This window comes from Phycodurus eques, chromosome 9, assembly GCF_024500275.1.
Source record: "Phycodurus eques isolate BA_2022a chromosome 9, UOR_Pequ_1.1, whole genome shotgun sequence".
Classification (NCBI taxonomy): Eukaryota; Metazoa; Chordata; class Actinopteri; order Syngnathiformes; family Syngnathidae; genus Phycodurus; species Phycodurus eques.
Window position 1 is genome coordinate 5,410,948 of NC_084533.1, and position 12,481 is coordinate 5,423,428.

At 41.0% G+C, this 12,481-nt stretch overlaps 2 protein-coding genes across 3 annotated transcripts in view; one reads left to right on the top strand and one right to left on the bottom strand.

The window, feature by feature from the left end:
* pld7 (phospholipase D family, member 7) overlaps positions 1 to 6,363 on the top strand; it is a 22,660-nt gene extending 16,297 nt beyond the window's left edge. Inside the window, exons 4-12 of the mRNA XM_061685269.1 lie at positions 731 to 909; positions 2,686 to 2,866; positions 2,944 to 3,058; positions 3,166 to 3,293; positions 3,830 to 4,021; positions 4,128 to 4,267; positions 5,523 to 5,688; positions 5,772 to 5,871; positions 5,944 to 6,363. Coding sequence (XP_061541253.1) covers positions 731 to 909; positions 2,686 to 2,866; positions 2,944 to 3,058; positions 3,166 to 3,293; positions 3,830 to 4,021; positions 4,128 to 4,267; positions 5,523 to 5,688; positions 5,772 to 5,871; positions 5,944 to 6,146 — 1,404 coding nt within the window. The 3' untranslated portion in view covers positions 6,147 to 6,363. The remainder of the gene's footprint in view (positions 1 to 730; positions 910 to 2,685; positions 2,867 to 2,943; positions 3,059 to 3,165; positions 3,294 to 3,829; positions 4,022 to 4,127; positions 4,268 to 5,522; positions 5,689 to 5,771; positions 5,872 to 5,943) is intronic.
* A 1,444-nt stretch (positions 6,364 to 7,807) lies between these two features.
* On the bottom strand, positions 7,808 to 10,707 carry smim19 (small integral membrane protein 19). Of its 2 annotated transcripts, none has more exons than XM_061685941.1 (3): positions 10,447 to 10,707; positions 8,569 to 8,693; positions 7,808 to 8,396 (listed from the first exon to the last, which is right to left on the bottom strand). In XM_061685941.1, exons 1-3 carry the CDS (start codon positions 10,566 to 10,568, stop codon positions 8,332 to 8,334), a joined length of 312 nt encoding a protein of 103 aa, XP_061541925.1. In that variant the 5' UTR covers positions 10,569 to 10,707; the 3' UTR covers positions 7,808 to 8,331. The 2 variants fall into 2 exon arrangements, with proteins under 2 accessions (XP_061541925.1, XP_061541924.1); XM_061685940.1 differs by having other exon boundaries at positions 10,435 to 10,707.
* Positions 10,708 to 12,481: the final 1,774 nt, after the last annotated feature.

Below are 12,481 nucleotides of genomic sequence, written 5' to 3' on the forward strand. Positions count from 1 at the left end.
CAAATTTTCCACCATAATTTGCTAATACATTCTTTAAAAATCAGGCAATGTGATTTTCTGGATTTATTTTTTTTTTTTCATTATGTTGTCTCTCATATGTGAGGTATACCTATGATGAAAATTTCAGGCCTCTCCCATCTTTTTAAGTGGGAGAAATTGTACATTTGGTGGCTGACTAAATACTCCCCCACTGTAAGGCAAATAAATCTCACATTAAGTCCTCCTGTACAGTAGTTGGCGTTACACTGTAGTAGTTTGGCACAAGAGCATCGCATCATGTGCGTCAGAAAGAAATTCACAATTATCTCTCATTGTTTCTCAAAAGTACTACTGGTATCGGTGAGTAATCAAGAGTGAAAACTGATAATGGTCTGAAAAAAGTGGTATCGGACATCCCTACCGGCATCACAATATTTAAAGAACCACCGATGGACGATATCCAACTCTCACTTGTGGCACAGAAACGTTCTTTTGGCCTTAAAAGGCATACAAACCGACCTTTCTGTATGGTTGACTAAGCAGCCAAACAGGGACAGGTTGGAAAAAAAACGGGGGCATTAAGCTGGCAAACATGATTGACTCAATTGAGACCTATTGCCGTGTAGGAGTTTACCCACACCCTGCTTTTGAACCACTAACACATTCTGAAGATGTTTCTCATTCTTGTAGCTAAGCTGTTGTCCATTTTCACTGCTGCCATTAGGCTAAAAAAAATGCCCTCTTTTTGCAGGGATCTGGATGCAGCTGCTTCGCCCTCCGCTTCTTGCTTCCAGCGACTCTGCTGCTTCTTGGTCTGCACATTTGGCGCTTTGGCCTTCCCATGTCAGTCAGCCAGCTCACTGCTCATCTGGAGCTGCACTGGCTGGAGGGCATGGGCCACATCACAGAGCAGTGTAGCAGAGATTGTAGGTGAGGAATTTGCAGAGTGACCTTTATAATCCCATTGCTTTATTACAACAAGGTCCCAACAATAACAGGAGGCTTGTATCTTAAAGGAGATGGATGTTTTTTTCCGAAAATGGTTGCATGTAAAGAATTGTGACTTTGTATGTCGTTTTGTATTTATTTTTTATATATATGGGTAATTTCTTGACGCTCTGCCTCTGCTACGAATTATAGCACATTATTGCCTCTGTAATGGGATAGGTAAAATAATTCTAATACATTGGATATGTACTTTTTATAGATTTGGTCATGTATAGAATACATTTTCTGTAGGAAATGTGCAAAAAGGTAGGTAGGTGGGGCTGCAGGATATTGGGGGTGTGGTTCGCGTTGAATGGACGGAACCCAACCGCAATGGCTACCCAAGCAGAGAGCGCTTGCAGCAGCAGTGTGAACTGTGAAGCGAGCGACTTGTACTTTTAAATCTAACATTTGGGGTCATTATGGATTGAAACCCATAGAAAGAGTGACTGAACCCTACGTACCTAACTATCATTTCTCATTTCATTTCTAGCAAGTGGGAATTTTTGTCACATGTTGTGCAGACGAGAGCTCCCTACACGGCCACAGAAGCCTCACAATATAGCCAATTTGTTGACGGATGCAAAAAATGAGTGTGGTTTGACGAAGAAAGTACTGGTACCGGCTTGACTCGCAATGCCGCAAACATGCTACTAAACACATTCGGTGTTACTTAAATACCTTCCGAATAACCCTAGTAACCCTAATAAAGAAATATTGTTGAAGTATACATGCATTTTACTTTTTCAATACAGAGCTGTCATCACGTTTGAACTTTTGGTCTCCATGTGAACAAATAAGTTGTTATTGTGCATTTTGATTAATCTCTTAGAGGAAATAAACAATTTACGTTTAAAAGCACTTCACCTTTAGTGTTTCTACAACTGCTGTATTTTTTTTTTACTTTTGTACTCCATATATACAAATAAGTTATGGACATTTTTATTTTCAGATGTTTTATTGCTTAAAAATGTGACATGACATACAATGGGTACGGAAAGTATTCAGACCCCCTTAAATTTTTCACTTTGTTATATTCCAGCCATTTGCTAAAATCATTTTTCATTTTTTCCCCCTCATTAATGTACACACAACAACCCCATATTGACAGATACAAATTGGAATTGTTTAAATTTTTGCAGATTTAGTAAAAAAGAAAAACTGAAATATCACACAGCTATAAGTTTTCAGACCCTTTGCTGTGACACTCATATATTTAACTCGGGCGCTGTCCATTTCTTCTGATCATCCTTGAGATGGTTCTCCACCTTCATTGGAGTCCAGTTGTGTTTGATTACACTGACTGGACTTGAATAGGAAAGCCACACCCCTGTCTATATAAGACCTTACAGCTCACAGTGCATGTCGGAGCAAATGAGAATCATGAGGTCAAAGGAACTGCCTGAAGAGCTCAGAGACAGAATTGTGGCAAAGCACAGATATGGCCAAGGTTACCCGAAGAAATTCTGCTCCACTTACGGTTCTCATTTTGTCTAACATAGGTGAGGTATACCTCTGCTGAAAATTACAGGCCTCATCTCATCTTTTTAAGTGGGAGAACTTGCACAATTGCTGGCTGGCTGAATACTTTTTTGCCCTACTGTGTGTTGAATTACAATGCTTTGTATTTCGAGCATTTTAGACCAAAGGTTGATTGTTAATAATAGGTCTTGACATATATGTTGATGCAAATGACTTAAACAGGGTTTCCATGTTTAGAGTTCATCTGGTGGAGAGCTTCCCCGCTGGGCTGTACCCGTCCAGCCCATCACCGCAGCAGAGTACAGCCGCCAGTTGGCTCAGGCTGCTCGACGAGGCCAACAGCTCGGTCAGCATCGCCGCTTTGTACGTGTCGCTGCGGAGCAGCGAGTCAGAGTTTTCCAATTCCATCAATACTCAGGCAAGAAGAGGGGCGCGACATCGTGCGGCAGTTGTGCCCGCCCACATCTCTCTGATGTCATTCCTGCATGTTTACAGGGGGGGGAGGTCTTTGAGCGGCTGAAGCAACTTCCTTCCAAACATGTGAAACTCAATATAGCCGTGAATGGTCCTCAGACCATGACTCAAGACACGACTGAATTGGCTGCGGCAGGTATAGAAGGACCTTGTTTGACAATTATACTGTACACATGACGTCACGATGACATTTGCAGCTTTTCAACTTGATTGGCGGTGTGACCGTGTCCTTTTTTAAATCAGGTGCCAACATCAGGGAGGTGGATCTGAAGTCTTTATCTGGAGGCATCGTGCACACAAAGCTGTTGGTGATCGATCGGAAGCATTTCTACTTGGGTAGTGCCAACATGGACTGGCGTTCTTTGAGTCAGGTAAAAGGGAGAAGCGGAGGGAGAGTTTTTATTCTTTGGATACAGATACTTGTTTTTTTAAAATAAATATGGGTCATTTTCACATAATCAATAGAAAAATGATCCATCAAAAAATTGTTTCTAAGAAAGAAAAATTCCACAGTTAAGAATTTTTCAAACTTTTGTCAAAATGTCTTTTCCGTTAGGCGTCCGAAATGAAGTTTCATGATTTGCAACGTTTTCTGAAGATGCTTATTAAATTTGCTCCTATTTCTTATGATGCCCTTTTCATGACAACTACCACAAATGCGTCTTGAGTGTTTTGAGTTTTTTTTTTTTTTTTACCCATATCAAAACCAAGCCGGCATGAAAAAAAATGCTCAATTGGATTTTTTTAAAAATTATGTATTTATTTTTTTAAACGCATCTTCACCATTATTGCTCAAATTATATGAAAATGACTCATATAGGATTATGATATTTTATCTTTATGTGGGCACTTACTGTACCTTACGTTGGCAAGTCAATCGCGTTCTTTGTACTTTGTACGAATTCAGGTGAAGGAGGTGGGTGTTGCCGTGGAGGACTGCAGCTGCCTGGCTCAGGACGCCGCTCGTATCTTTGAGATGTACTGGAGCCTCAGTGGCTCTCTGCCACCGTATTGGCCTGCTCGCTTCACAGCCCTGTCCAGCTCCCAGCATCCTCTGCAGGTCAACTTCAACGGAGTGGCCGCCAAAGTCTATTTGTCTGTGAGTTCAACTGTAGTTTTTTTGAAACACTGATCCTTTTAGAGACAGTTGAACTTGTCTCATGAAAGATTTGAGAGACTTTACCTGACGGTTGTATCTGCAATAGAGTGCCCCCCCGCAGATCTCAGCCCGCGGCCGCTCAGATGATCTGACCACCATCTTGTCCGTCATCAGTGATGCTCGAGAATTCGTTTTCATCTCTGTCATGGATTATCTTCCTCTGTCTGAGTTCACCAAGCCACTGAGGTTACCAACTACTATCTGGTTCCTTTGGAATTGTATAATGCATGTAAAATTTCGAATTGGCTGTTTGGACAGTTGTCATTTGGATTTAACAAAAGTATGGGGAAGAGTAGAGTAGTCACCACCTGAGTTGTAGACCAGTGCCTTTGATCATAACAGCCAATCAAATGGTTGTGCACCAATGTGACCTGAATTACAGTATCTCACAAAAGTGAGTACACCCCTCACATTTTATACTTTATTATTGGGATGTTCAATATAATTTTTATAGTGTCTAAACACCTGTAAGAACCTGTGAGGTGATATCCCCTGCCGTAACACCCCCCCCCCCCCTCCCAGTGCGCCCAAAGCAGGAGCCAGCTACCACCCAAAAAAAAGGTTACAGTCCGCCAAAAGCGAGCCCATGTTAAAGCCCGCCCTGAGCAATAACGGTCAAGGCATGTATATATATTATTTTTTTTTGCCGTACGTCTCGTTGGCTAGTATCGGCAACCTTCACGCATACCCAATACGTGGTATCGGTACTCACGAAGTAAGGTAGGTATTGCCTACTTTATTGTGTCTTTTCATTGGACAACACTGAAGAAGTGATACTGCTACAATGTAAATAAGTTGGTGTACTAGCTTGTATAACAGTGGAAATGTGTCCCCTCAAAATACTGTATCTCAACCCAAAGCTATTAGTTTTATTTATTTTGTTATTTAACGTCTAAACTGCTGGCAGCAAAGGTGAGTGTAGTCCTTAGTGAAAATGTCCAAATGTTTTTGCCAAGTTGTCCATATTTTGCGTGGCCACCATTATTTCCCAGCAATGAATGCTTAAATCCTTCGATGTTCAGACATTAATGGCTGTGTATATAGCTATTTTAGGGGACCGTAACACTGTTAACATTATACAAGCTGTACACTGACTACATTGTAGAAAGGTGTCATTTCTTCAGTGTTCTCCCATGAATAGACCTTAAAAGAAGTGACAAAAATGTGAGGGGTGTAGTAACTTTTGTGAGATACTGTATGTTCGTCACACGCCCAGGCTCACTTCGCTCCACTTTTAGCTTTCATATTAAAATACTTTGCAAGTCTGAGCAGTGACGTGCAAAAATATCTGTAATTTATGAGAAGCAATTGCAATCTTGGCTACACTGGGACAACCTTCAAATTCTGCCGCCCAATTTGGGACGCTTCAAGGCAATGTAACTGTGTATTAATAACTGTTTGAAAGACCTCCACATTGAGACTGTTGTTGTCCTTGTCTCAGGTTCTGGCCCGCCATCGACTCAGCCCTGCGTGCGGCAGCTTGCACTCGAGGTGTGAAAATCCGTCTCCTGGTCAGCTGCTGGGAGCACTCGCCCGCCGCCATGTTCACCTTCCTGCAGTCGCTGCTGGTTCTCAACAGGCCTCCGATGAAATGTGACATTGAAGTGGTGTGCAATTGAATTCAATGGCCTCAATTATTTGCCAATAGGGTTGCAAACAAGTCTAAACTGTGTATTTGGTTTCTATGCAGAAAGTTTTCACAGTGCCTTCAACAGCAGAGCAGATGAAGATCCCCTTTGCTCGAGTCAACCATGCTAAGTACATGGTCACCGACAGAGTTCTCTATATTGGTCAGTATGTTACTCCTACTCTTGACACAGGCATTCCTGCATTAGAGTAACGACATGTTCCTGTGCGGACAGGCACATCCAACTGGTCCGAGAACTATTTCACCGAGACCGCCGGAGTGGGTTTGGTGGTGAACCAGACTGACTCCGAGGTCAAACAAGGCCAGTGGACTCTGCAGAGCCAGGCAGAGGAGCTTTTCCTCCGAGACTGGAGGTCCCATTACGCCAGTTCGCTCTCTGCTGGTGATGTCAGAGTTTGTCCTCGCATACCACACTGAATTATTGACGAGGATCTCAATATTGGATCTGTAAATTTTTTTGATGGGGGGGTGGGTAATTTGTATATGTTCAGCATGTTTTTCCCCTGACGTTTTAGTATTAAACTTCAAACATGGCTAAAAGTACCCCAGCATGTGAATTTTTGACTAGACTCGCTTAACTCGTGTGTTTAAAAAAAAAAAAAAAAAAAAAACTCACGTGACTGAGCAAATGGGGCAGATAGAGGTGTATGCGAGCTGTAAAAACCTCTACCATATTGTTTGTAATTGTATGGTGAGCTTATATTTCCCTCTCACCGCTACTGAGTAGGGGGGGGCTTGCAGACAGGCTCACGAGCGTTCACGTGCAGGGAGCCGAGCAGCCACAAGCTTCAATCAATCGGTAACCAGAAGCCTCCAGCAGTGGGTATCTGTCACCAGTGGCGGTTCAAGCCCGATTTTAGTTGGGCGACCAGATTGGGTCAAAGGGTTTTGTTTAGGGTTTTTTTTGTTTGTTTGTTTGTTTTTTCTCTGGGGGGGGGGGGCAGACTTGTCCGGTCACATCATATCCATTTTGTCAACAAGGGCTGGGTGCAGATCAAAAACTTGACTAAGCTGGTCACCAACCTATCCCTGCCCCGAATCTTTCAAATAACCTAGCCCGCAGGTTATTCGGCGTCGATAATCGTGACGTACGTTTAGCTGGCAAGCTAGCTAGCACAAACCAACTGATCCACCATGACGCTGTCACATTGGTTATATGGGCTGGCGCTGGCTAAGCACAGCCAGTTTTTCGTGTCAAAAGGCCTGAAATCAGGGCATTCGAATTTGGAGCTTATCTGCCTCAAGCAAAGATCTCCACTCCCAAGCCAGCGCTGTCAACATAAACATCTCTCTCAAAAGTGGGTCCTCTCTGCAGAGGAAACAGGGTGGTCTTAGCCAAATAGGGACAAAGTGAATACAAAACTGGGTCAAACAGAAGTAGCAGTCAGAGGGGCCTTCACAAAACCGAAGTGACACTTATACGAAGTCCATATTAGAAAGTCACTATATGGAGGTCCTTAAAGTTAGTATACATGACTGTTTCAACATTCCTCCCTTGTCCAGCAAATATTTACCACCAAAAATGTTCAATCAATATTAATCTTCATTAGCAACTAAAGTGTGAATTTGAGAAAATGATCCTATTTCCTGAGCTCAATAAAGTCCTATAAGTGCCCCAAAATGTAAATCTGTGTTTTGTTGCTAAATACATTGTACGTTTAGTGCTGAAAACCTGTGCAGAGACTGAGAACAATATAGAACTGAATTGTTGATTCATTTTCACCGAAATGTTCCTGGTTTTGTGGGCGAGTATCCTTGTGCCATCACTAGCATCAGACAACATTGCAGCAAGCGCCCATATTCCATGCAGTGGCCATTCGGCGGAATAACAACTTGTTCATAAAGCCAATTTTACCAATATAGTGTCCATTGGCCAAGAAACGATGCCCACAACTTATGGTTACCCATTCATAAACTTATTTGTATGCAGTAACACCCCCTCCATTGTAGGGGTTTACATTCCAGTCCACCTCAGCAGTAAGTGATAGCCTATTTAAATATACCCTTGGCATGTTTTTGTCGCATTTATGGCACCTAACATCTTTGAATGTCTATTAACACACACAAAACAACACAAACACATTTAAACATAATATATTGAGAGCAAGAGCAATGAATAACACAAAAATATTGTACAAACACTATTAAAAAAAACAAAAACTATCAAGCTACTGTAATGAAAATCTGCAAAACTGGGACAGCAAAGCATGAAATGCCCCCCTCCACCTGGGGGAAGAAAATGAGGTGCAGAGATTTTTCTCATTTTAAAACCATGAATTCAGAACATTCAATACTGAAGATTATGAATGTTAAATGGCGCTGAGAAGAAAAAACAAAAAAAAAAACCTCTTGATAATCCTGATCACTTGATACTCAATGGATAATGGAAACCAAATGCCAACATGTCTTAAATGAAAGAACATCTCATTTGTCGTTACTTGAAGTTGAAGTTGCTAAAGTGGCAACTCACAAGATGTATAAGCTACTGATTCCACAACAGAACATCTCAGTCTTCATGCGTCGGTCTTCCCAAGAATTGGCCAAAATAAAGGCATGCATCTGTTTGCTACTGTACATGACTTTCTTGTCCAGAGAAGAAGCCTCATTCCATGGAAAGCTGCACACTGTCTGCTTGGCCCTGATGCTGTTGCTGATCATATTTCCTGGCTAGAACACAACAGGACTTTAGGTTAGGATATCATAAAGCAACCAGGTGCCAGTCATTTCAAACCGGTGTGGTGGTGTGTGAGACATTTTCCAATACTAAATACCTGCCTTAGCACATTACAGATGGGGCAACTGAATTACTGCTAAACTGAGAAGCAGACTTGATACCAACCTAGAGAGTACATTTCCAGCTGTTGTCTCAGGCGGACCTTCTGCAGGCTGTCATAGAAGTTGGGCTCTGGGCTGCTCTCAGCAGTGGGAGGCAGGGTAAAGATGCGCATGATCTTCCGCTTATTTCTACATAACGAAACAACATTTGGCTGCATCACCCATAGAAAATGTCAAGTTGTCGTTTATTTCACATATTACAGTAAAACAAAAAACAAAAAAACTCTTGATGACCAACTTACATATAAAATATTATAGATAAAATACGTTTTGAATCAGCTTTTTGGGTGATTTTGTTGAGGTTCTTGGAATTGTTAAAACTTTTTTTTTTTGTCATTGACATTTTAAATAGCTATAGTTATGTTCTAAAGTAGTGGCCCTAAACTACATGCAACAGCAGCCATCTGGAGGGAGAGGAAAAGAGAGTGAACTACATGACTCAGCAGCATTTTTCTTTTCTTCATATTTATGTTTTCAGCTGCAATGGGTTGTGTTACTCAAACCAACTCGATCCAGTTACTATATCACAAAATGACATTACAGGAGGTATGTTAATAAATCCAGAGAAACAGCCGCTATTTTCTTTCCATTTCGCTGTGCCGGATTCCGGGCATGTGAATTTAGTGGAAGTCCACCAAAATCGCGTGTTCTCATCGTTTCGTGGAAGGTAATACTTTTTCTTTTCAGATGATTACATTGTTGGGAAATCCCTTGACCACCTAGTTTTTGAAATTTTCAAAATCGGTAGAGATTTTCTGTGGTTCTAACAAAGATGAAAATGTTCCTCGACTTCGACGCTAAAAAAAAATCACACATTTACTGGATCCAACACGATAGAAGACTAACTAATATTATTGTATTCTGTGAAGTTTGAGCGGATGCCACTGAAACATCTGAATTTGGCCTGTTTCAAAATGTTATGTTCAACTAATAAGAGCAACATAGGACGTTTTTGACTTAAACCTTAAAGGCCTCTTTATACTTTATGCTTGACGCGCACACGGCAAAACAATTTTGCCGCGCGTAGAATGCCGTGGAGATCATCTCTCGTGATTGGTCCGTTTTAATCACATGCTGTGATGATGTAATCGCCGTTCCACATAGCACCTACGCCGCCGCCTTCTCGATCGATATTGCAGAATAATTAAATGTATCATCTGCTCGTCAAGGTCCATTTGTTCTACCAGACTCTGTTCCACACTTTCCAATAAAGTACAACCAAACTCAGTTTTCCTCCCGCTGCCTTTTTAAAAAAAATTTTTTAGCGTGCATGCATGCTACCGTATGTTTTAAGATAGCGTATGTTTTACCATGCCTGCGCCCAATAATGCGGTGCGCCTTATGTATGTGTTAAATACAGAAATAGACCCCGTAACTGAGATTATGCCTTTTAATACGGTCCGTCCTATGGTCGTGAAAATACGGTAATTACAGATTTTATCCATTGGTTTGGTTAATTTCTTCAAACCGAATGGCATTTTCAAAATAACATGGACAAACCATTTGGCAATTGTTAAGAGTTGCATTTCTCAATTTCATCAAATAGCAAATGTCATAGTACACGTCTACGTAGTACAGCTTTAAAAATTAAGTACAGTGAACAGACCTTGTTGAAAAATAAAATAATTAAACATGGATTGTCGATGGTTGGGCTGGACGACTCAAATTAAATAATTTATTACCTGTTTTTTGTTTTTTTTTTTTTTTTACTTAAAAACAAAATATTGTGTTAAATTAAATGGTCCGTTTTTTTTTTTTCCCAAAAATGTTGGTGCCTAAAATGTTCCTCCAATAGTGGAATGCCCGTTGTACAGTATTACAGTAAGCATGTAGCGATAGAAATGGTGCAACAGAAGCAGAGTGTGCTCACTTTCTGGCGTACATGAGCAGGCCGAAGCTAACCAGGATAACCAGCAGGTAAACGTTGGTGGCCTCGTTCCACGCTTCGTGAACTGAGTAGTCGATAGACTCGGGCTCATTCCCCAAATGGCCGTGAGCCCCCATGCAAACACCTCGTAAGCGTTCAAAGTTCCAACTAGATACTGTCGGAATAACTGTAAAACATCTAATACTGTACCATAAACTACCTTGCTTCTAGTCTAGCTTCTCGACGTTGTAAATAAAAATTACGTCACGTATTCCAAGTACTTCCGGTTTCTACGGAAACCGGAATGTTTTTTAAATAACCAAACGCAATGAAGAAGACCGTCAGAATAATAATTTTTAAAAAAAATTGGACTTTTAGCACTTCTAGATATTGTAGCACTAAAACATATCTTCAATTCATACATTTTTTTTAAATAATAAAAAAAAACTAGAGATTTACAGCAACACTTCCAAATTATTAGTTGCAATGATATTCTTCCAGGCCACTTAAGCAATTCCAATGGACACATGTCAGAACAACATTAAAATCGCACTCTATTTCAATAAAAAGAACTGTGGAATAACACCAGAACTTAATTGTATTAAACCAGGTTCAATTTTTAACTCTGAAATTCAAAAATCCCTACTGTAATACCGTAACGATTTCCATGTGAATATTGAAATTCCATGTATCCAATTTTTGTTTCAAATTCAATTCTCATGTACGTGATTTTATGTAATATCTATGGACTGTAGTAGAATTATCAAAATACTCATCATCCTCACTAAAACCTATTGTGAGTATTCAGTCGGTAGCTCTGTTGTCAATAAATAAAATAGTTTAAAAATATAATATATATATGGCATTCTCAAAATAACAACATGGACAAACCATATATATATATATATATACATGTATATATATATATATATATATATATATGCAGTTCCCTCCAAAAGTATTGGAACGGCAAGGTCAATTCTTTTGTTTTTGTTGTATACTGAAGACATTTGGGTTTTAGATCAAAAGATGAATATGAGACAAAAGTTCAGAAATCCAGGTTTTATTTCATGGTATTTACATCTAGATGTGTTAAAAATCTCAGGACAGAGCACCTACAGGTAATCCCCCATACCGACCATTGCCCAGCGACCAGAACAAGGTCCAGAAGGTGGGTCCGTCCAAGGCAGGAGACGCCGGCACCCTACCTTAAGCCCCGAGGCAGCTGGGGACCCCACACAGCCCAAGGGAGAGAGGCTCGACAACCACGGCGGAGCGCCCCGGAAAGAAGGAAGAGGACGGCCCCCAAGCCCGCACCCGGGGAGCAGGACCAGACTCCCGGAGCGGGGCCAGCGGGCACCTCCCCGGCAGCCCCGAGGAGGGCAACTTGGACACAACCAGACCCAAGAGGAGGAGGGGGAAACAGGCCCAACATCCCCAGAGGAAAACCTCACAGATCCAGAAGGATAGGGGTTCAAGTGCATGCAAGTGACCCTATGGTGTACACAGGGGTCTAAAATGTCAAGAAATGATTTGGTCACTTTATATTACACATTACATTTCTGTATCACATTGTTTCCCAGGCAAACAGAATCAAACTTAAAGGGTCACCATTTTAATGAAAGGTGACCAACTCTCTTAACGTTCCCTTTTAAAGTACGCAGCAGACAAAGATTAGGAGAAATCGGAATCCAACAGTTCAAAACTGAGGAAAGTTGCTGTGTAACTAGTGACCAGAAGTGGTTTATTGGTGTACAATGCCAAAGAGCATGCAAAAAAGTGTCTGGACCATTTTCAGTACAATGAGTGCAAATGTTTGATTTGGAAGAGCCCACTTTATGCATACTATATTGCGTAACGTGTGATCTATGGAGTACTTTGAACTGGCTTAGCTGTAAATGACTTTTTTTTGGGTCATTGAGAATATATTTCTAGAGATTTGTGCCCAGTAATCATTGTCAGTCGACACCAAGAGGTCTTTTCCCCATTTTGCGATTGGCAAGTGTATTGAATTAGTACTTGAGATTAATTTGTATACTTTTGAAAGTAT